Here is a 25,132-nt window from a genome sequence, read left to right on the forward strand (position 1 = left end):
AGGAAGAATACCTAGGCCTCAATTACCTCTGGATACCTTAAAATCATTAGATGATTAAGCTATTAATGAACTTAAGCTGTACCTTTGATTCAGTTTGACCAGTAATAAGTTCATTAAGTTACTCATCACCCAACATTAAATTTCAACTACACTGTTAAAATGTGGGTATTAATTTAAATTACTATAAATACATAATATTCCTTTATTCCTCTGCCAGTACAGTGTAATGACTGTATGCACCAGGCACAGTATATTCTTGTTTTTGTATATTCTTTATTTGTCTCTTGCTGCACTGCAAAATTTTTTTTTACTTTGCTACTCAACCATATTCCACTGTCCAGTCACTTCCCGCTAGCCTGAAAAACACGGCCTTGCAAGCAGTGATCACTTTACATCTGGAAGATGTGTTGAGAGAGGTCAAGCAGCCTTGATTTTGGCTTTGGGTTTTTGCTACCTTATTGATCACTTTTCTTTCTCACTTTTCTTTCCTAACTGAAGCTCTTATGTCATCCTACCAGCTGACTCCAGAGAACCACTAGAAACATTTCACTTGAGAAGTAAGCAATGCTTTGGCAACAAAGAGCAAGACTGAGAATGTTCATGTATGAAGTTATATCTTATTTAATAATTTATTTCTCCATAGAGTCTTTTGAGCTGAACACCAACTCCATCTATGGTGGCTTCAGGCAGGTTGCAACATTCTCTCTTGTGTTAAGTCCAAATTATCCAGATCGCTCTCTTTTTCTGGTTGCCTGTCCTGACAGTCAACTTTCTTGCAAAATAGTTGTACTGTGTCCAGCTGGGATGTAATTAATTTCTTTCACAGTGCTGTGTGGTACTGTGTTTTGGATACATGGCTAAAACAGTGTTGATAATGCACTAATTGGCTGTTGCTGAAGAGTGCTTGCACAGCACAGAGGTCTTTGTTTCTCCATCTCCCCTCAAATTCAGTAGGAAAGTAGGTGGGGAAGAGGTTTGGGTGGGATACAGCTATGACTGCTTACTTGGCAGTGGAGGCAATGGGGGCAATGGAAACTGGGGGTAAAAGAAGGAGGGTGTGGGGGTGTGTGAGTGTTTTCCATGGTGGTTGTTGAAGGGTATCCACACTTGTGGGAGGTAGTGAGTGACTTCAAGTCACTTGCTGCTTTGGAGATGGTGTGTCCCCTCTTTCCCTAACCTGTTAAGCTGTCTTTATTTGATCCACAGGATTCCTTCCTTTGTTCTTGGTTTTGGCTGCTGTGTGCCACAGAGAGGGGGAAAGTGAGTGAGCAGCAGTATGGGTGTTGACCTTCTGGCCAGGGTCATCTCCCCACAATAGTTTATGTAAGCAGAAACCATTTGCAGACCTGTGGTTGGAGCAGTGTTGCTCCACAGGCACCTGTCTCTTGTGCGTCTTAGGTCAAGAGTATCTGTGTATAAGTAGATGGTCACTCTGATTTTTGTGTGTCTGTACTTCAAAGCTCTTGGCTGTTGGACTGGCAGCTCTGTGCATCAGTCTCCACAGTGAGATAACCTATTCTTTCTCAGCAACTTCTTTTGTTTTAAAAACCATAGATTTACAGAGTTTATTGTAAGACTCTTGACTTTACATTTTGTAGGTTGGAGCCTCTTACTTCTCAGGACACAGAATAATCTATCTTGTGATCCTGTGTGAAATGGACAGGTTGCAAGCTTGGTCAAATGAGTGAAAGATTTAGTCTGTTGATCTCAACTGTATTTGGCCCTAATTAGTTTAGGGTAAAGCCATAAATCACTGTTCTTCCATCTTTTAAGCCAGCAGTCCATCCTTTAAATCAGTTTTCTCCTTTTTGCAATATGGATAATATTTTGGTTAAAGAATTTAGTTCAGAAGCTTGTGCACAGTTTTTAGAATCTTTTCAAAGACCTTGCCACTAAAATCAGCTCTTCCCTATTCTTCCTTCTTGTATTCTTAGCACAAGTGGGCCAGATTGTCATCCACTACTATGATCAGTTTTTCAAATGATCTGTCATTTCCAGTGATTGTTTCTGTTTAGCTGTCTGACCACTTGCTGTGTCTTTTCACAAAATGCTGTCAGGTAAGGGGGATATTGAGCTTGCATATGTCTTCCAGCACTGTGCAGGTCCGTTTTTTGCTCAGCCTGTGCTGGAAATGCATATTGTGTACACCTACACTTCTCAAGTTTTCACAAATCTGTAGCAGTCATTTGCCTGCTTGATTTCTTGCTCATGATTCTTCATTTGGAAGTGGGTTTAAGTCAGCATCACCTGATTCATAGTGTCTGGTACCTGAGCAAGTGGTGGTGCTGTTCAAATACTTTTCATTTCTTTTTTAAGATTGGTTCCTTTTCTGAGAACCACTTGTGCAGACTCACGTGTTGTTTTTCAAAGTAGGTTTTATCTGTCGCTGTGCTTTTTACACTGGAATAGTTTGGCACTTTCCTGGCCCTGTTGCTTGGGATTTGTCATGTCTGACAGGCACTGTGTCACACAGGAATATGAGCCTTAGACATCCAGTGCCTTTCTGAGCAGTTTCTCGTCCATATGACTTCGCAGTAGTACTCTGCTCTGCCTCCCATTTCATCTGAGGTTTTCCAGAACCACCCATTCCTATCATGTGTGTCAGGCATTTGCTTTTTCAGGACAGTTTTGGAGAGATGTCATAGTCAGGAAGTCCAACAGATATAAGTCACCTTTATCTATAGTAACCCTGAGGTCACAAAAAGCCCTGAAAATCTCCTTGGAGGTTGCTCCATTTTCTCCACTTCTGTATTTGACTGTTTTCAACTTAGTGGTAGCACCTTTTCTCTTTCTGCTATTTCATCCCTCTTCTACCAAAGTTTGAGACTGGCATTAGGAGAGTATTGCAGCAGAATGAAATGTCTTTTATGATCCAGTAAAATCATATTAAGTGTAATTTCACATGGAAACAAAAGGTAATTACATCAACACAGCAAATGTTGTTACACGGGAGGCCAAATACTAATTGGCTATTTTTAGTGTCTGCGTTACGTAGGCTCTTTCCATAAAAAGGCTGCCTTATTAAGCACTCGCGGCAGCCTGTGTGGGACCGTTCTTGCCCCGGCTAGTGGCGATAATCCAGGTACCGGTGCCGCCGGTACCGCGGCGGCCCCGCGCTCTCCCCGCCCGCCGCCGGCAGCGCCCGCGGTGCTGCACCGCCCCCTGGTGGCCGCGGGCCGAGGCGACCGCGACCGCTCCTGTGCTTCCCACCTGGAATTCGGACACGGGCTCCTGCGGCCTTGAGAGTTTGTAAAGGAAATGCTGTCCTGGCAACCACATTTCTCAGTGACCGAAACAAATTGTTTGCTGAGTTACGCTGATTGTACTCTCAGTATTTAAAGGTGTGTCCGATCTTCACTAATGATGAAAAAAAAGCAATTTTTTGTTTCCTTTTACCTAAAATAATAGGATCATGCTCTTTGTACTTGGCTTTTTTTTGTAGAAATGTCTCTTGAACTACTTTGTGATGGAAGGATTGCTGCAAACTTGCAAAATAGTGATCTCTGATTAGTGCTCAAAATACCATAAACTTCTTTAAATGGAGCTCCTTCAACATCTGCTTTTGGCTTTAAAATATGATTACAGTGTGTGCTAATCTCAGTGGTTAGATCAAGAAATGCTGTGCTGCTGTGAGTAGTTTGGCTGCAGCCTGCAGAGAGACAGTAGCATCGCCTCTGTTGACACTGATGTCAGGAAGTGGAAGCTGCCCACCCTCTCAGAGCAGCTCTGCATCTCCTCTGTGCCCTGTCTTCCCCAGCGTCTCCCTGGAGTGAAGTGGCTCTTGTCACCCACCTGGCTGCTCCACGTGGAGGAGTGGTGGGAGACCGAGTCTCTGGGCAGAGAGAGGGTCTATTAACTCTCTTTTCTTTTATGAGATTTTGAGGGCAGGGATTCATGTGCATATGAGAGAGAGATGAATTCAGATCTGTTTTGGAGCTGATACCTGTCTCTGCTGTTTAGGCAATACACATGCCCAAATCTATTGAAACCTGAGCTGGGGTGGTATGACCCCCTCAGAACAGTGGCAGAAAGAGAATATAATTATTGTTTCTCAGCCCTTGGAGATTTTCTTGGCTACTGAATCACTGTAAAAATAGAAAGACTTGTTCCAGGCAGCTGGACTCTGGGAGGCAGCACTCATATGTTTTTTCAACGGCATCAGATAGATGAGGAGGCTTTCTATTTCTCTTTTTTTTTTTTTGTCTTTATTTTTTTTTAATGCAATGGACTTTATTTTGCAACTGTTCTTACCTTTAACTCACACCTTCAGCTCCCCAAAAATAAAGGGAAAATATTTCTTTGAAACATGTAAGCAATGTTTGCGCCTGATGGCAATGACAGCCCATCATCCTCTGTGCTCTGTGTATTGATACTGCCCATTTAAGTAGCTGCCACCTGCTCCAGTTACAATCTGTGAGCTGGCACATCAGTTTAGGGCTGGGTAATGTTAAACATCCAGGGCCATTTTTTAATCTTTGGTTACTGCTTGAGCAGAGTTGAATTGGTAAGGAGCCTCTTCTATTTTGTAGATGCTGTACCAATTTCCTAAGATCTGAATGTATTCTTGCTGCGTGAGGTCCAAACCTCTACAAGCAGAATTTTGCATAAAAGTTTTCTTTTCTGCAAGGCCAGTAGAACATCTTAATCTTTTTTCTGCTTCAGAACATTATTTGAAGTATTTGAGGCTGTGCTTTTATAAGTCCTCTTGAAGAATAGGATTTTACCACTGGGAAGTTGCATGGATATTAATATATGAATTGTGAGTGAGTGATTTCAGGATGTAACTTATATCTGAGATTTTGGTAAAGCTTCTTGCAAGGTGAAAGCTTCTTGCTGTGTTTGTGGAAGAGTAACAGACTAGGTGGGGATATCAGTCTTTGATTTTCAGTTTTGTTGGTTGTTTTTTTGAGCTAGCTATTTATTTGTAGATTCACCAAGTGTTGAAGATGGACCAGACTGAGATACTGTGAAGTTCTGCCCCTCTCTGCACCATACCCTGCCTCTGCCAGCTCTCTTCCATCTTTCTGCTTTCTCTCTCTTTCTTTCCTACAACTTATTTTTTTCCTGCAAATCCTGTTGCTTTTCCATGTTGCTAATGAAACTGATGAACAATGAAGAGCTGATACTGGTATTTATAGTTGTGTAATTTGGTTTTGGAGTTCCTGTTCTAGTTAGATTATTGGAGGCATGGAGAATTTTTGTGTTTGGTTGACTTTTTTCAGCCCATAGAATTACAGCATCTTACCAACTTACACTCAGAGTTCACTTTGGACATATTTCTTCACAGAAAAAAAAAATCAAAGTATGTTATTGATAAATTTCATACTTTGTCTAGGTGCCTTTGAAGTTTTGTCTGTTTTGTTTTCCTGATTTTTAGAATTACTACAGACATATATAATCTTGTTTGTCTTCATTCTGTAATGCCAAATAATGCATGTTTTTGTCTTATCACTTATCAAGCTGTGGTTTATTTTTATCTATTTACAGCAAATTGTTTATAGATACTTCCATTTTTTTTTTACAACTTATGGAGAGAGAAGATGCTTCATAACTCTAGGGACAATTTGGTCAGACTTACAGAGTGCCCCAAGAGAGCCATAATTGCGTGTCCCTGAGGCTTTGTGACATCTCAGGCAAACCCAAAACAACTCAACAATTCTTTATTTTAATTTATTAGGATTTTTCATTTAATGAAAACCAGATTTTTTTTAAAATTCTTCTCTCCAGTCAACAATCAAATGCCAAAATAAAAGAAATTCTGTCAGGGCAAAAATTCAGTTCTTTGATCAGTTGCTTTATGTTTGGTACCAGTTAGTACAACCATTCAGTTGTTGCAGATTGAGGGGTCTAGTCTGAATGGTTACATGCTGCAAAGAACACTTGTGAAATAACTTATGTTGTCATATCTCACCAATTTTCATCACAAAAGATAGATTACTTCTAATCCAATTTAAGTTTTTATGGCTTCATTATCCATTCCATGATAATTTAGAGTATTCAAGGGCATCTTTATGTCGTCTAAATAAGTGTTTAAATTATGCAGCCTGCTAACTACATTTCTACAGGGGCCTAAAGAATGTATCAGATACCTTTCAGAGCTTTATTTTTATTTTTGAAATAGCCTCTGAAGCAAGGGGCTCATGTTGGCAGTTAATATGCTGAGAGGGGTAAAGTCTGGCAATAGGGTTGTAACCAGTCAGCAAGGATTAAATTACAGATTTTAACTCAAATTTGGGAAGGAATTGGTTTCCTCATAAAAAGGAGAAATTCTGGACCTGTCTAGAAGATTTAAGTTCCCGTTGCTTGTGGATTCTTCAAGAATTGAAGGGAGAAAAAAAATTTGTCTTTAAGGCTTGTAGATGTAGAAGTTGGAGTTCACATTTAAACTTTAGCAGTTATATCAGTACATACCTCTGTCCCTTGGTGGTCACTTTTTTCCTGTGTTAGAAGGAGTTCAAAGTAAATGGAAAAGGTAGCTTTGTTTTGAAGCAGGTGTCCTAATGCTGAAGTAAGTTAATCAACTTGAATTGTTTTTTCTGCCTCTATAGGTTCATGATAGCATTTTTTCTGTAAAGAAATATCTTTAGTTGAATTTAGGAGGCGATATTTGTGCTTGAATTTGGGAGGCACATGTTTTAATTGTGAGAAGACTGTGACAGAATTCATTTTGAAATTTGTTTTCATTCAATAATTACATTACTTTTCATAAAAAATTGAATTATTCTGGCTTCATTGACTGAAAGGCAGAGTTGAAGATTGTTTGTGTGTATGCATAGGGCCATGCTACCCCGTCCCATACACATTTTGTGTAGAAACATGCAGGGGCACAACTTGACTGCATGTATATCTTCATATTTGGCATCTGATCACTATCCAGCAGATATCTTTGTGATCATAAGGGTTTCATAAATTTCAAGGATTTCAGGAAAGGTTTGTGTAGACTAGTAAGATGTCTGAAAACTTTCTGATGGAAAAGTTTTTACATCTAAAAAGAGCAATACCTCTGTAGCCAGATTGATTGCAACTGAATTGTTTCACAGAATTCTCTGTTGGGTGTCAGTGAGTTGTTTATGGGCACTGGCCAGGTTCTGGTGTGGCACTGGGCACTGACCAATCTGTGCATCTTCTGCTCCTTCCATGCTGCTGATGTTGCTCATGACAAGGTATGTGTCGACAGCTTTCTGGTCAAACAATGAAACTAGGGCTGTCTACTGATTTTCTTTGTCCTGTAAGCTATCTTGTATACTGCTGCCGTTTTTTCTGCCTGAAATTTTGTCTCTCTTGGTTACATAGAACCTGGTTGGCTTGTTTTTTTACCCTTCTATCTTCTTAATCAGCCTTTCAGTACCTCTTTCCACTTCATCTTGCTATTTTTCTTAGGGATTGAGCTGTGATCCTTTTATTTGCATCAGACAAGCTCATCTGTAAATACAAGTCAAATTCATCTTTGCCATGATGCCTTGCAAATGAATTTTTGTAGCTCTGGCTGAAGAAGAAGGGTCTGGAGTAAAGAGAGCTTCTTGTGGCTGTTCAGCTAGATGTCAACAGCTTAACATGGCTAAAACAGGCCTCCTGCAGACTCCCCTCCTGCTGCTTCCTTGTCACTCTAGAAAACAACCTAATCTTGCCAGGGTGTTCATAACACATGTCATTTATTACTTTGTTCTTTCTCTAAGTTCAGAAATGACACTGTCAGTGTTATTGATTAAATCTTACTTTTTAATGTAATTTCTTAAAGTAAGGTCATTGCTGTTTCAACAAACATTTGAATATTCCATCCAGCTCTTCCTCCCTATTAAACAGGCTTGCCAATTAGTCCAGCATCCTTTTCCTTGCATTCTTCAGGTCAGTCCTGCACTTTCATACCCATTCAGGTTCAGTGAAAATCATTATTGTTTCAGATTCAATGAAAATCATTATTGTTTCCTTTTGCAAACAGAATAGAAAAAACCCACAGGCATCTCTTCTGAATTTATTTTCCCTCCTTGCACAGAACATGTGACTCACTTTTCTAGACCTTTATAAATTCTCAGTTGTCGCAGAAGCATCACTCCATCCTCTTTCATTTTTCATTAAAATTTCAGGCTCAGTCTTATGCTCTCTTAGTACAATAATATGCTTTCTTCTTGAGAGCATTTCCAAGGTAGTCTCCATAGCCTTTTGATAATCCTTTCTTTAAAACCCCTTTATTGTGAGCCCCAAAAAGCTTGGGAATTATTCTAAGTACTTGTTAAACTAGCCGGTAATCTGACTTGGTTCCTTTTGCCTCCCTCTTTGTCGCCTCTTACTGTGAGGTGTTATTTGATAACACCATGGAGTCAGGACTGCCTGTTTAGTTAACTTTTAGGTTTGTGGGTTTTTGTGTTTTTGTTTTTCTTTTTTGTTTTTCTTTTTTTGTTGTTGTTGTTTTGTTTGTTTGCTTTGGTTTTGTTTTGTTTGGACTTCTTTAAAATTTTATTTTATCACACAAAACACAGAAGCATCCTGAGCTACCATTGGAAACATTAAGATGGTTATAATGTTAACTGAGAAATTAATCATAATTGTAGCATTGCAGGGAAATTTGCTGTGTGAAATTTGTTCTTGAGAGGAGTGGCAGTAGAAGTGCCAGTTGATCATTTCATCCCTTTGGAACTTACCACCTTGTCTTCCCTAGGGAAAAAAGTGTTAAAAAAAGAAAAGCCGACAAGGAGCAACCACATTGCAAACAAAAGATGTTCTTAGCTAATCTGAAGGGGCATTTGGCTGCCTCACAAAAACACTGTGTATTTTGGCAGTTAGGAGCTTTGGCTTAGGAAGATCCATGTTTGGAATAACAGGGTGTGTTGCAAGTCAAAATTCAGGTATCTTGGCTGAGATGTATGCGTAATCTGGCATGATGCCTTTCTGCACTGTGCCTAGCTATAGCAAATGCCAAAGTCCCTTGTGAACAATATATGAATCTCATTTTAGGGGAAAAAAAAGAGAAGGAGGGAAAAGGGAGGCAGGATTTATTTTAACATTTAGTGGATATAAAAAAAACAAGTATCAAGAAGCAAAACATTTCCATGAAGCATTCACTGTGGAAATTCTGCAACTTCTTGTTGCAAACCTCTTTATCACTTGGATTGGCTGATTTCCAGAGCATCAAGGCTAGGAATTGAGGGACTGAAATATAATCAGTGGTGATACATTTTAACCACATAAAACATTCTCTGCTTCCAAAGCCTCCAGTGTCTCTAGTAAGCAGTGCAACAGCAACAGCTCCTTGCTGCTGAACTCCAGAGACGTGGAAAATACTGGATCAGGATGGTAAGAAGCTCTTTATTTTTTTCACCAGATCAAGGTTATTACCCTGTAAAAAATGTTTAAAAGATGATGAAATTAGTAAAGGTCAGTATTTAAAAAAAAAACAAAAAACAAACAGTATGTAAGATGCAAAGGAATTATGATTTTTTTCTGCAAGAGAACAGCAATGCAAGTTGGTGACAAATATATCTGGCACTGAACATGTTGTGCAGCTTATATAAAATCTTTTAAAACTGGGAAAGATTGCTGATGAGTATTTGATATAAATTGTAAGTCTGTCAACTTGGTTTATTTCAGAAGGACAGCTGTATGGGCTTTTAAAATTATTTTGGATTAATAATCTCTGACACAGACTTTTTACATAAAAATAGAAATAAACCTATGCCAATCACTCATGCAGGCTGTATGTTTATATGGTTACTTTTGTAGGGGTTTGGGATTTTGTTTTTTAGAAAGAAGCAGATCTGCTCAGTACATGCCTTTGACTTTTAGGGAGCTATGAAGTTTTTATTTTTCTGGGTTTTCAATCCATGAAGATCTGGAAATTACATTGTTTCTCTAGTGCATTAATTTGGTGGGAAAAATAACCAGGGAAAAGTTTTTCGAATAATGATTTGATTATTTGTACCAATTTAAATATTCTGATCTAAGCATTAAAACAATAGAAGTAGAATATAAAGCATATAAATGTGGGATCTAAATACAGTGTAAATTGATACTAAAGCTATTAATGGTTTAAAAAATGCCTGAGAATAGAATAAAAATATGCATAATAGCATTTTTCTATGTATTAAAGAATTGGAGGGAGGAAATGTATCTTGGGAGTGTTTACTCCCAAGACTCATTGTCAAGACTGTTTTGTTGGGGTTTTTTGGGGGTTGGGGGTGGGTGTTGATTGAAATAAACATCAAGCCCAATCTCCTGTGTGGAAACTCAGCCGTTCATTTTAAGGGCATTCTAAGTCCAGGAATTTATTGATTAGGACATTACAGTACGTCAAAGTGAGAGGAAAACAAATTGCTAAATAAGTCTGAAGAGCACTGAAATACATTTACTTGACAGTCCAGCTTGATGTGTAAGGAATTATTCTCTTTGTGATTCAAGTGGAAGAGGAGATTTTTAACAGAATAACTATGAGACTTTGAAAAGTGTACAGCAAATGTGAAACAACATTTGATTTATATTTTCTATCTTTGTTGTGTATTTATTCTTTCTCAGCAGTACAAAAATTAAAAAACCCTAAAACTGTCACTAATTTCTTTCTGATATTTTCCTTTTCTAAGTTGTTTCACTGAAATAAAAGCCATTAAGCTAATCATGTTATCGTAGCCTATATGTTTCACGTTAGACATTGCGCTTTGATGTGTTAAAAATTTATTTTCTTCCTCAGTATGCAGAATAGATTGCAAAATCAATAATTGAATGGCAACCAGGCTGTAAGGTTCTTGGAAAGATGTTTAGTATGAATCTATGTGTGGTGGTTGTTGTTGTTATTATTATTATTTGTTGTTGTTATCAATATTATTATTGCTTTTTTTTGGACAAAAATCCCCTATGTCGAGTAACCATTGAACAGTACTGTTGTACTGAAGAGACTTGAGTATATTGTTGTTTCTTGTCAGAGAAGACTGTGCCCATAGTTACTTTTATCTTACATCTAAATTTTCTTTCAGGAAAATGCTGGAGGTAGGAGATCAGGCTGCATTTGCCTATTGTGGTCACAGAACATAATTAATAACAAATGGTGTTACATATATTTCCACTTTTGTGGTTCTCTAGTTCCTACATAAGTCAAATGCAGATTATGCTTCTGTACCAGCAAGTTAAAAACATTTCCTTCTAGAAAAATAACATTCATGTACTGCCACATACTTGCTGTTAATAAAGTTTTAGCCAAAGTAAACTTACATTGTGTCTTGCTTGACATGGATTAGTTCAGTAACTAAAGCAGTGAGTTCACAAGGGATCTATTTCTTTCAATTTGGATGGCCTGGGCAAGGATCTTGCATAAGTTACTGAAGGAAAAAAAAAAAAAGAAACACACCACACACATCCCCCAAAGATGTACCCTTAATAGTAGTCAGCAATGTAATAAATTACATTAATAGTCCAGAGGGAACAGCCTCTCACTTAAAATTTTTAGATGATATGATGTCTTGTAGAATGTAAATAGTAAATGGTCTTAAAGAAGCCCAAATTGCAAGCTGTCAAATGCATTAGATATCAGCTTTAATTATTTAAAGTGTTTTTTCTAGTAAGTCTAAAGAACAAAAGTAAAATTATAAATAATGTACTGGCTTTACCAGAAAAACTAAAAAGTTATAGACATGACTATCACAGTGCTAAATTCTAATAAAGTATAATTAGTGAAAGGGATATATTTGGTATGGCAAAGTTCATTTGCAGTGTCTTCCTTGTGCAGAATTTAAAAAAGCTTATTCAACAATTGGATGTATTGTACCTCTAGATAAATTTAGGCTAAGCATTTTTTTTCCATTTCAGTAACTAAACTGAAGTCTCATAATCTGCCTGAAAATGTAATCCTTATTTAAAGAGGTATGTTATAAATATGTAAGCTGTGGACTTTATATGTAATACAAAATATGTTTAAGGAAAGGAAATGTAGCTTTACATCTACTATGAACTTGATTCAAGATTTAATAATATTCTCAGGTTTTGTTCTTTTATGTTATTCCGCCAATTTTCTGATAAAAAAGAAGTTTGTTCATTCAGAAGTACTCATGCTGACAGTGGTCAGAAGGAATCTGCTGCAGTATAGCTTTGTGCATGTGTTTGGTATTAACTTATGTGTCCCAACTAACTTTTGGCACAGTTTGGTTTAGGTTAAAAAACTGCATTTCAGGCTGTTTACCATGTCAGTAAGTCTGGCACTCTTCTAGAGTGAAATACACTCTTGCATGCTCCATAAATATTGTTTGTGAAGGATGAAAATAAATCACATTGAAACTTCACTGAAATGTAAAGTTGAAATATTTCCATATGTATATATATATATGTATTAGCATTTACTTGTAATGAAGTAAGTTTGTATTTTAAAATCTCAGCATCTATGTTTATGGAGCCTGAATACTTTCAGTGAATAAAATATATCACCAGTCAAGGTTTATGCAAAAGTAGTTCTTTAGGTGATGAGTATTATATTTTTAAGCCATTTGCCCTTTGATTCTACAGTTAACCTACTATGCAGATCAGGTTTTGCTCACTGAAGTTCATCTTTTAAGCTGTGCCATTACACTGGTAGTATAACTTAAAATGAGTTGCTCTCAGGAAGTTATAAATTATTTGCTGTGTTTTACATGATGTATTGGCATGCCTGCTGCATCTGTGTTCAAGACAGGGTTTTATTCCCTCAGCCATGGGATATATGAAGAAACTATTGAAAACTGATGCTTTTAGCATTAGTCTATCCTTTTGGCTTTGATCCTGTCATGCCATCAGAAATGAAGTTGATGAAAATGAAGGCAGGGAAAAAGGTCAGTCTGGTCTCTAGGTGAAATAATTGATGGGAGCAGCTTCCAGAGGAATACAGCTTTAGTGAGAAGGTGGCTGGATAATACATATTTTTCTGCATCTGCTTGATGTTTGCATCATGGCATTTGCAGTGTTTTGAAATATCAGGACAAAATTGTGTTTCCCATATATCTTAGGACCCTTGTAGCAACATGGTATTTTGCCTCACATAATTGTTCTTGTACTTCATGACTATACTGAGAATACTGAAAACAATTAAAGTTGAGACTTACCTTGGACTTTTTCTAAAAGAAGTCTAGAGAAGATAAAAAAGTACTGACAACTTTATACTCACCTGATACTGTGCAGATGCAAGACGAGCAAGTTATGGAGCTGTGCCCTGAAGGATATGTTTCCAGTGCTTATATAAGGAATGAGCTCTAACCAGAGCTGAGGATGGGTAATATGTAGTGATGGCTAATATGTAGTGTTGGGAGACATGGTACAGTTTGGGTAGATTTCCTGGTTTGCTTCCCTACACAGAGTGCTGATGAGAAGCTGCCATTCCAAAAGGAATTCTCTAGACGTTGCACTAGAGGTTTTAGTCTACTGTAAATCTGTTGTTATGAATATTTCATTTAGATGTTTTTCAGTGTTGTGGTGTGACCTGGGGATACACAGCCCATAGGCAGCCCTATTGTATCTTTGATAATGAAGTTTCAGCTTGGAGGTGAGAGCTGTCTACTCTCCGGCCCTCTCCTGGGGCACCACTTCATTCTTCTCACCAAGATACACCTTGCATATCTGACTAGAGGTTTTGGATTCAGAAAGATTTTTGGAATCTCTGGTGTTGATCCTTATTCAGTCAAAGATGGTAGGTAACTCCGGTGATGAAACCCTTAACACTTCTGACTCCATTATCATAATAGGTAATAGCCTATTTTTTATAGCTTTTTTCAATAGCCATGGCTTTAGCTTCATAGTGCTAACCTTTTGAATAGCTCAGAGAATTTCAGATCTTGTGTTGCAGCCTTTTTTCCCCTTATGTGATGTGGCTTTCATGACAGGATTTTTGTGATAATTTTCCCTGTCATAGGACAGGAGGTGATGCATGTGTGTCAGGCTACCAGACTAGAGGCTCTAGAGGCTGCTGACATGTTCTTCCTGTTAACTGGACATACACATGCCTGGTAAGAGGGAGAACTCTGTCTTAGCCATATAATGGGGATTTATTTGGTCAGGTGATGACTGAGACTACATAGTCATTTGGAAGAAATGTCAAGAAAGAGGATCTTATAAGACTACACCTCTGATTTAGATTCTTTTCCTGTAAATATCTACTTTTAGCACTTTTTATTGTGGTTCTTTCTTTTCAGAAAGAAAAAAATCTGTGGTAGAGATTTTACCAGCAGTAATTCTGGAGATTAAGTTTTGAAAAAATATATACTTGATTTGGGACAAACATGCTGTCTGGGCCATTTGGTCTTGACTAACTAAAGAGCTACTGCCGACCTCTATATCATTCACATAAAAATGATCTTTCAGCAACTCAAACTGGCCTACAAAATTTATGTCAGAAAAAGAAATGTTCCTCATGTATTTTTTTGTTTTCATTGAAGAAATAGAAGGGACTAATTTTAGAGAGTGCTTGATAACTTAAGGTCTTTTAAGTCAAACAAACTTTTAGATTATCTTATGACTAAACTTGTTGTATGCACTAATGTTAATTTTCTTATTTTTCTCTTTAAAGGACTGTTGAAAGTGTTAGGCATGTTTAAAAATATATTTTTTTGTCCTACTCCTCATTCCACTATTACAGAGGATCAATCACAAAATCAGCACTTGCATCTAATAATTCCTCTGCTGTGGCACAGGTAGAAGAAAAATGGTTTCCTTATACAGGCAAAGCATGAAAAAGTGAGTTCTGTGTGAAGGATGAGTACAACACACCTAGGGATGTTTTAGGCAGAATATATTAAAGTATCTACTGGCATTTGTTTGCTGGAGAGATTGTCATGAAATGTTGCTTGTAGCTGGCTATTACCTCTGTGCACTGGGGCTGCTCATGGACTGCATTTCCTCTGCCCATCAGGGCTGCTGTGGTCCTGTAGTAGCAAGTGGAGTTCCCTTGTCTCCAGCTGTGCCATGTCTATGCCTTTTGTTTTCAAGGTCATTCATGCATTCATCATCCAAAGGCAACTGCGTAGTTTGGTCTTCTAGGAAGTTGAAGAAGAGCTTGAAAGACTGAGTCCCAAAAAAGTTTTCTGTCTTAGTGATCCTGGTGGATTTGACAGGTTTGAGATTGACAGGTAGTTGCCATGTTGCTAGGTTCTGAGAAAGGAGGCAGTCATAATTCTGGGTTTAAGTGTGTTAAAACAACTAAAAACTACTAGGAAGCTGTTATTGTGGGTACAGTTTTGTAGGGATTGAGAACAATGCTGTAGGATGGCAGCAGTTTAATCCTTTGGTGCTTGCAATCAACAGCATTTGTTGTGTGCCATAGAACAAATATGTTTCTTGTTCTTTCCTTTTGAAGAAAAGAAAAACCCAACACCTCCACAAGTTTAATATTTGTAACATTCACCAAATGTGTATTTAGGTATTTTACTTCAGATAGGGAGTAGTTCCATAGCCTAACAAGACACATTCATTTAGAGTGAGTAGCTTGGAAAAACATAGATTTAAGAGTGTACCAGCATAAACATGAATCCTTCTACTGCATCATTTTCAGAACTCCTTGAAGTCATGGCAAATGCAAGCCAACTGAACAAAACAGTTTTGGTGTAGTGCATCATAACACAGAACATGCAATTTATAAACTGTTATAGAAAGAATTTTATTATACAATATTTTAAAATTTTATATGACTTTGTGAAACATTAGTTTTTGTAGCAGATTTTGGGTTGTCAGCATATCACAAGTCCCCCCCAAAATGCTTCACCTCTTTTATAAATTTACTAATGGAGTTGCCTTCACTGTTGATTAGAGCCTCTTTTTAGTAAAAAGAAATGTAAAAATATTTGTGGGAAGATCTAGAAGGTGAAAAAAGGCTAAAATACTTTAAATTCAGATTCATGTAGAGTGAAACTTAATAGTTTTACTGGTTGTTTCAGCCTCATAGATTTTCTAGTCCAGGTTCATTGAAGTCATGCATATGCTGTGGATCATTTTAATGCTGCAGTGAAATATTCTCTCTGATCTGTGTCAGTGGGGGTAGGGAAGCACATAAAATATATGCTTCCAGTCAGTGATGAGAGAGTAGGAGGATTTTTCATGAACAATATAATTAAATTCATGCATGTAAAAGATACCTGCAAGATTCTGCTTGAGAAAGTACTTTATAGCAATAGATAATTATAGGGAAAAAATTACTTTCTTGGAATGATAGTACATAATACTAATTTATCAGTGGCATAAAGGTTTTCTAAGCAGTTTGTTTCCCATATGTAACACAGCATTTTTTTCTAATAATCTTTGTCTTCAAAAGAATTTTTGATCAAAATTTTTGTTGAACATATTACATTGGAATTTTAATACAGCCCTAATATAGACCACTGTTGTAAACATTTATTTTTTATTTATTTAATAGCTTAAAAGATATTTGCTCTTCCAGAGGTATGAGAACCATGGAAATTCTCCAAAGTTTAGGTTTTCCTGTCTGTTTAATACAGTTTTAATTACGTGCATGGTTGCCACTGCTGTGGATCATACCCATGTTTGTTTAAGGGTATCCAGAAAAGGTGATGATATTAATTCACCTGCTGCTAAATACTCTCCTACTTACAAAGTAACTCAGCAGTGACTCAGACATAAGAAATGAAAACAGAGTCAGTTGCTTAGGTCAAGTGATTACTGCTAGGTATGGTGTGTTGAGAGTTTTCTGGGATTAATCTCATCCTAAGCCAACAAAAAAATTAGTGTTCCGTTCCCCTTCCTCCTCCCCACTACTTCTTCATTTTCTGTAGGAAAAAAAAGGCTTCCATGGATTTTGTTTTTGCTGTCTCCAAATGAAGCTGTAGGCAGTGTGTGTGGTAACATTTTTTGTAAGAATGGACAGCTTAGATACACCTGGAAATTCTTGGTCCAAAATACATGTTGTGGGCTGTGCTCTTAGTGTTGCCCAAGAAATCCTTGTTGTGAGGAGCTGGAGTCTCCTGGGGGTGCTCTGTGATGCATTGACCCTCTGTTAGGAGCTCTGACAGGATATCAGGGGCCAGGCTGCCACTCTCTGCCCTGACCCTGCCGGGACCCGTGGCTGGGGCATCTTCACTAAGAGTTCACTGTGGAACATTTTGCTTCTAGGCCTGATTGAAGAAGTCCTGTGGAGAGTATATGGTGAAAAGTAATTGGCACAGCAGTTAAGCTTTGGGGAATGTTCCCTGAGAGATGTTACATTGAGTCAGCATTAATTTCAAGGAGGAATCCTGACCAAAACCATGAAATTGATTGTTTTCAGGTATTAAGAGGTTTCAAAACCTAAACCTATGTAACCATCTCACCTTAAAAAAAGTCAGTGCTGTTGGTTTTAACGGTCAAAGTGAGACCCACAGATGAATATGGCAAACTTGCAGAATCTCTTCTATTTTCAGTAGTGACATGTATATTTTCTCCTGAGTCTCTGATCTCAGACTATTTTGTGTAAATGCAAATGTATTTTTTTGAAATCAAAAGCACAATTTCTGAATGGACAGTGTAGTCTTAGAAAATAGCTATAGCAGAAGACCATGCTTAGCTTAAGATTTTTACTATCTTTAGGGCCTGGCACTCACTAGGCTGCAGAGAGAAGCATATTATTTTTTGTTATAAACAGCCTTCTATGTTAAATTCTAAAATAGTTGTTTCCCGGAGGAGGTTTGGAATAGAAACTGATGTACCTGATAGTTAATTAAAATTCAGTGTTGTTTGTTCTTGCTTAAATTAGAGAAAAAAACCCCAAACCTTGCAGGAAACACCACAGAGAATAACATTCTGAAATTTCAATTTATTTTTAAAGATGAGAATTCCCATGGCTTAATTCTTTAAAGAGTTGGAACGTAATTCAAATGCTGCTTTGCCACCTGTCACTTTTTTTTTTCATTTATAGCATGTGTATTTTCTTTCATAGAGAAATAAAGAGAATGAACACCTCATTTCCCTTTTTACACAGTTTTTTTCTGAATCCTAGTTACTGAACTACATGCACACATCACTTCTATTATAACACTGTAAACCACTTGCACAAATGCATACCTAGCAAGAGACCAATTGTTTTATTAAGTTACACCAGAATCTGGCTGGTATTGTTGTACAAACCAGAGAAAACCATGTGTAACTTGCTTTGTTTGTAATGCGAAGTTACTGATTAGCCAGCTAATATTTTCTTTCCCATGCTCACAGCCTCCCACACACAGAAAGATGCGAAAAACTAGTATAAAAATAAGGTTTTAAGCTACGACAATGAGATCTCCAGATGTCTGATTCCTTGGTTTAGAAAACTGCACAAGAGCTTATCTATTCCTGAAATAAAAATGATTTGGATAGTCCAAACTGTCTTTCACAATCTCCCATCTGCTAGGGTGTGCATTTCATTTTCATGTAAATAAAATTTCTAAGTAATTCTTCAAATCCTTGCTGCACAGTTCATTACAGAGATCTCATGCTTGCTAACACTTACTGCCAGAAGGCAAAAGGACTGATAAAGTATGTGGGGCACTCATAGGAGGCTTACAAGGCAGGAGCTCCTCTCTCCTGAGGGAGAGGGGAATATTTCAGTGAATTTATGTACAGCATTAACCACTTCATTAACCTGTATTATTTCCCTGTTGTCCCCTTCAAGAAATGCAGATACCTAATGAGGGGGATGGTAAAGGAAATTTTCCAAGCTTCATTTTTGGATTTCTACCATGCTAAATCAGATAATTGGATTTTAAGCTGTCCTTTCATGTCATGTACTCTCTCACAGTGGACTGGATTCATATACCTGTGTTTAGGTAGGCAGGCCTCTAGTCTTAAAGCTTAAGTTGATAGTCTTAGATTGTTCCAATTTTTGAAAGGTCCCTTTAGCTTCAGTCTGACAGTTTATGGGTGCTGGCATGTTGGCAAATTGAGCCCTATTTTTACTTTATACTAAAGTCATAACTGGAGAAGAGGAAGAATCATACTGACTTATTTTTCCAAAACTGGACTGACTTGCTTACTTTGCTAGAGGTGCAGTTAATCAAAACAGCTGCAGCTCAGAACACCTGGAAGTTGTGCAACTCTTAAATGTCTAAATGTAGTTTTTAAGAATCTAATTTTAAGCAGGCAGATTTGATCAGTTTGCCCCATGGTTACCCAGGAAACCACTTAATTACTATGCCTTTGCTTCAGCCCTCTGCATGTAGCTTTTAACAGCATTTTGTTATAATTTTTCTTTTCTTTTGTCTTAAGCTAGTGTTTGTAGAAAGGGCTGGCTTGACAGCTCTGGCAAATGAAATAGTCTGCCTTCCCACGGAATATGTGCTCCCTAGACAGTGGCAGTCCAAACTTCCACATGCTGTTTTTTCAGTGTGCTACAACTTTTCTTGGGGGAGTGGAGACAGGAGGGAGGAAAGAGGATCCTTTTACATTGAGGTCTTTGCCACCAAAACGTGCAAGTGTCGTCAGGAAAAATGGCCTGTATTTTCCTTCTAGCACGGAAAACAGGCAGCTAAAAAAATGGATGAGCTCAAGCTTTGGAAAACCCATATGTATTCTGTAAACTATCGTCAAGATCACAAATTCAACTCTGCTGTGTTACAGTTAGCACTGATGACCGATGATCTCATGAACTGAACAGGGTTTTCCTTGCTCAGTGCCTAGACAAAAGGATTTTTAAAGAGTTTTGAGTTCTGCTAAGCCTTCAAGAAAAACTCCTGGAATGATATTTGCATGGAAGTGGGAAATAGGTAATTTAAAATCTCAAGACTGGGTCTTCTTGTGTTTCCCTTTAAGAATGCTAGTCTTAGCACATACAGTTCATTACTTCAGTTTGTCTTGCTGATGACTTTTTTTGAGATACATGTATTAGATGACTTGTGATAGCTGTGAATCACCTAGGTTCCTGGAAAAATCACCCAAGACAGTCAGTCTTTTCAGCACAGGACTGTGTATTTGATTTCCAAGTGGTTTACAGGCCTCCTGTAAACCACTTAGCTAGTGTAACCTCATTTAGCTAGTAGCCTCAAAATCGTGGAAGATCACCGACAGAATCCTACAGGCGCTCTTGAGTGAGCACCTGTGAATTCACAAATGTTTCAACAAAAATAACAAGGCATTATGAATTTAACATATCCATGACATCCTTTAATTTCAGAAATCTTTGCTCTACTATGACTGAAAATGGAAATACAGAAGGACCATTTATATAATCCAAAATAAAGCTCCTGGGTTAAATAGCTACAATGCTTCATAATCACTGTTGTTCTCTGTAGTTACACAAGAGGTTATCCAGGAATTTGTCACCTCTACTCAAAGCAACTGAAATGATCCAGTCCAGGCTCATGTTGCTGCCATCCCCCAAGCCATGCAACCCCATCCTTTTCCTCCAGCCAATGCCATCACTTGTAAGGAACCAATTCCAGGAGCTGCTTGCTTGAAAGCTAAATGTGACGTTTGGACTTCTGGGGTGAAAGACATTGTCTGTTGTGAGGAAGAGTTTTGCAGACTTTGATTTGGCAAGGAATCTGTGATTGGGCTTGTAAAGGCAAGAGTATTGCTAAGCAGAAATGAAAATGGCAGTATGTTAAGACTGTGAAAGCACAAAAGAAAACACTGGAATTTACTCTCTGGTCATGTAAGTCACTTGGGGTACTTTTGTTCTCTGAATGCTGTTTTGACTTACAGAATCATTTCTCATAACTTCTAGTGTCAGACTGTGCTAGCAGTCTGAGAAACAGATGGAAATTCTACTGGTTTTCCTTCTGCAGACTGTAAAACAAAGCTGCTTAAATTACTGGTGCTCTAAACTAATGAACCCTTTCAGCATCTAAGTCCAAGATTCATTGCTGCTTTTAATGTTACTCTAAGAAATTAATGGTTCATTTATATAACTCTAACTGTGCTGTCAGCATTGGTCTTGTACATGCTGCTTTCCTTTAAATGAAGTAGGGACAGTGCATAGGAGAAAATGGAACACATCTCACTCATCATTTGGATTAGAATATATAATTCCTACCTGAAGAATCAATATTTTAGAAGGCAAAGAGCACTATGCTTTGCTGTCTTGATGCCTATGTATCGTTCTTAAGTTTTAGAAACCACTAATCCAGAAAAGAACTGTAGAGTGAATTTGCATTTGAAGGTATAAAGAATATGGTTCTGTTGTGGACACATTAGAATGTATTTATAAATAGAATTGAGATCCTGCTTCATAGCACTAAAATTTTTCATTTTTGAAACCTAGTAAACCCTTTTTTGTGTGTGTGTGCACCTGATTTTTAAATTTAGATTTGTTACTTTTTCCTGTTTAAATAGCTTCATTTTTTACATAGTTGGTTCTCTGATTCTAAAATTGTGGCCACGCAAACTCTGAATTATTCACAGAAGTGATGTAGATTGTGTATTTTTACTGCTGACTGGTTTGCCTACTCTAAATACTCCTCATACCTGAACAAGGAAGAAAGAGACTAGATTTAGAGCATGGGAGTGCTGAAAAATGCAGAATAGTCTAGAATATCTTCTTTGCTTTGTTGAGATTGGCTTTAAGAAATAGCCAGAAATTGCCCATCTGCAATGGATTTCCTGTATTTATTTCTCCTGTGTGTTGGTCGACCATCAACAGACACATTTTACAGAGCCATAAGATGGTGATGACAGTTTTCTTCCCTAGGCAGTTTATTAGTTGGTAATTCTGTTTAGTAGGAACTTGGATCAATTACAGCCTTGTCAAGTTTCCAGTGGGACTAGCAGATCTTTTTCATTCACTTTAATGATACTGACATAGTGATTTTTGTGCCAGTTCCATTAATTTCAGTAAAACTTGCTTTGCTCACTGACATTGAGTGTATGTTTTGTCCTATTTGCTGAGACATTTACAAGCCTTTCCTAATTATACCAACTTAAGGAGCTTGAAACCTATCCTTTTAACTTTTCTTTCCCAGTAGAGATGAGTATCTCTTCCTTTTGTTGTAATCAGAATCTATTCAAAATGAGCGAAAACTGAGTTTGTAAAATGTGTATTATAGGCAAAATCGAGATAATCGAGACTTCTCAGGTGACTGTGGGGTGCTGCCAAGATTAATTTATCTTCTGTTATTATTTGGGAAAGAAGAGCAGGCCATATAGCCAAAGTACACAGTATCTTTGTGCATGCAGTTATTGAGACTCATTTGCATTGCTGCTTGTGTTTATATGAAAGGTTTATAAATGAAATCACATAAATCCATAGACATAAGAGCTGTTCTTATGGTGGACAAGCACTACTTTTTCTCAATAAACTTAATTCCTAAAGTAGAAAGCAAGGAGAAAATCAGTCTGCTGTCCTCATGAATCTAATGTATTTGCTATCTGGAAGCTGAGTTTCAGCACAGAACACGTGGAAGTGTGTGGCACTGGGGAGCTCCAAGGTCTTGTACAATAATAAAGAAAAAGTGTCCTCCTCGGAAGGCTAGGACTAATACATTAGTAGCTAGATTTAGATTGATACCATTTCTTCATTGAGATATAATATCAGATGTTGTTTGCATTACATCAGACAGTGTTAACTCTAGATTTATTTTTTAACATTTGAACCAGTTTGTTATATTCATGTTGTTGCTGTTTGTATGTCGTAATTGCTGTTCGTTTTATTGAAGCCATAAACTTTAATGAACCCATACAACACTTGGCATAAATTAAATATAAATGGTCTTAAAATTTGACAGATTTATGTAAAGGGGTTTCTCTGTCTTCCTTCTCTTCCTATGTCACGAATAAAATTTACTGATCAGCCCTAAGTTTTAATTTTTTATGCAACTATCACATCTCCTTTGTAATGGTGACTGGATAAAGCTGACAAGTTAATGTTCACTTTACAATGATGTGCAGGAAGAAAGTCATCTTGAAAATGTTCTTTAGAATAGATATGCTGGAGGCTAGGAGAAGATGTTTCCATGAAAGCCTCCTGGACAGTGAGACTTCAGGCTCACAAAAAGCTTAGCACACTGATACCTAATGAGCACTGAAATTGTGAGAAATGCAAGAGAGTTCAATTAAACATTTCTTGCCATTTATTGCAATCTCAGGGCATAGAAAGAGTGTGACTTCATTGATGTGCTTAGGACAAATGATTACAGAATTAGATTGTATGGTCATTCTTCACTTAAAACATTAGGGCAGCTTACATGTCATCACTCAGCAGTGAGATTTCTGGGTTCCTAAAGCAGCAGCAGCTGAAACCTCACTGTCACCCATGACAGTGTGCAGAGCAGTAACCTCTCCCTTGTGCCTGCAACAGGGTGTCCTCTGGTGCAGATTTTGAGGGATCAATGACTGCATTGCCTTGCAGTGGGAGATGTAGGCTGCTTTTTGCAGTGGGTCCCAGTGGCCAGGGTGCCACATGTGCCAGGGGCATCCCTGGGAAGCAGAGTCCAGCAGGAATGGGGCTCTTACTGGTGGGGGTCTGTCAGGCCTGATGACCAGACCCCATCCCACCAGCCCAGCCAGGGAGGAGGGCACCTGGGGGCAGTCCTGGTGCTCCCATTGTGCTGAAGGTGGCCCTGGCCCAGCAGTGCCCAGGGCAGGGCAGGGCTGTGGGGAGCTGCAGCCCAGCCCTTCTTGGGCAGGGACCAACATCTCTGATAGCTGAGATGGGCTCCTGGAACGTGGGCTGGTGGGAGGAGCTGTGGAGTCTGGCTGGGACCTGTAATCTTCTGTTACGTTCCTTGAAGGTCTTGAATGCAAATTTTAGAAAATTGTATTGTATTGTATTTTTTGCCATAAGCGACTGTGTTAGTAATGTTGAGCAGGCAGTGTGTCTTCCAACAATACTGCCCTGAAATACAGTCTTGGAGTGTTTAGCCAGAGTTGTTCTCCAGGAAAGAAGTACCAAGGACCTCAAGAGTAGCTGTATTGCTCAGGCTAAACATTTGGCCTGCCTTGTCTCTTATCTTTGACAGGACCCTGGCAAAGTGGGGAGAATTTGGACTCAATCATGTAATTTCCAGTTCCTGGAGTTGGCATTCCTCTTTACTAGCTCCCAGGGCTTTATTCCATGAAGAAAACCCAAAGATACTTGCTTTCAAATCTATGTAAGCTTCTATCACCTATGTGTCTCATGGCATGGGGTTATACAGTTTAACAATGCCTTGAGTACCCTTTTTTGTTTGTTCATTCAAGGTTGCCAACAAAATTAATTTAATGCCCTCTAATGTATTTATTGGAAGAGACAGTGAATAACTGTTTCACAGTCATCTTTTCTATGCTGCTTATGAATTCATAGTTCTGTCACATTCCTCTGTTAGTCGTGTCTTTTTCCAAGCTGAAGATTACCAGTTTATTTAATCTTTCTTTATCTAGAAACATTCTATGCCTTGATTGTCCTTTTTACCTATTTCTATACCTCTTCCAGTTGTTCTGTGATTTTTGAAATGAGTGAACCAGAACTTTGTAACTTTTAGGGTTTGGGTCCACAAATGTAAAAAATTCACAATGTGAAGAAATTTTCTTTGGTGTTCTGCTCTTTTTCTAGTAAATTCAGCTTGCCTTTTTTACCTCCAGACACTAAGTTGATGTTTCCATAAGTTTACATGCTAAATCTGTCATCTTGCTCATAGATGGTTATAGTTTAAAAATAATTTTGAGGCAAATAAATTCAGAAATGTTGTGTGCATTTTTCTGCACTATAAGTAGCACAGAGCGTTTCGATATTGGACTGGTATTTTGGAATTAGGTGTCACTGCTGCATAGGTTTTTATATGTTATTATAAATGGAATAAGTCATAATAAGAGCCATAAGAGCTGTGGTCATGGACTGGGACATGCTGAAACTATTGGACGTTTCCAGGTGTTTATTGAAAATGACAATCTAAAATGGTAGATGGAAATTGCTTATGCTACTCCTCCTGTTTTGACACTGTCCTGTATTCTTAGGGGACTTTGATGTTGTTTTCTGACACTTCTGACAGCAGTCAAAAAATTTTTGTAGAACATACTGAAGCCTTCCAGGCTATTTGAGTGAAGGTGTTGAGGCATGCTACAAAGCCTCAATGTATCTTTATTCTCCTGTGCAAAGATGTCTTTTCAGAGATGAGACAGGGAACTTGCTGGAATTGAGGGAGAATCAGTGAGTGGTAGCAAAAAGATAATAACATTGCAGAAGAAATAGCAAAATATACTGTGATTGTTAAATTAAAAGATTGGAATTCATTCCTTGGGTGTGCCAGACATTTATGAAGGG

The 25,132-nt window shown here is 37.9% G+C and overlaps 1 protein-coding gene across 2 annotated transcripts in view; it reads left to right on the forward strand.

Annotated features, from left to right (window-relative positions):
• The window catches only part of PLD5 (phospholipase D family member 5), a 176,580-nt gene that overhangs the window by 25,328 nt on the left and 126,120 nt on the right, over window positions 1-25,132 (forward strand). Inside the window, exon 1 of one of the 2 annotated variants that reach the window (XM_077175773.1) lies at window positions 8,806-9,291. The exons of the other annotated variant lie outside the window; for it this stretch is intronic. Within the exon in view, the coding sequence (XP_077031888.1) occupies window positions 9,289-9,291 (3 nt within the window). The 5' untranslated portion in view covers window positions 8,806-9,288. Of the gene's footprint in view, window positions 1-8,805; window positions 9,292-25,132 lie in introns of those variants that run through there. 2 annotated transcript variants of the gene reach the window in all.

Source organism: Agelaius phoeniceus, chromosome 3, assembly GCF_051311805.1.
Source record: "Agelaius phoeniceus isolate bAgePho1 chromosome 3, bAgePho1.hap1, whole genome shotgun sequence".
NCBI classification, from domain to species: domain Eukaryota; kingdom Metazoa; phylum Chordata; class Aves; order Passeriformes; family Icteridae; genus Agelaius; species Agelaius phoeniceus.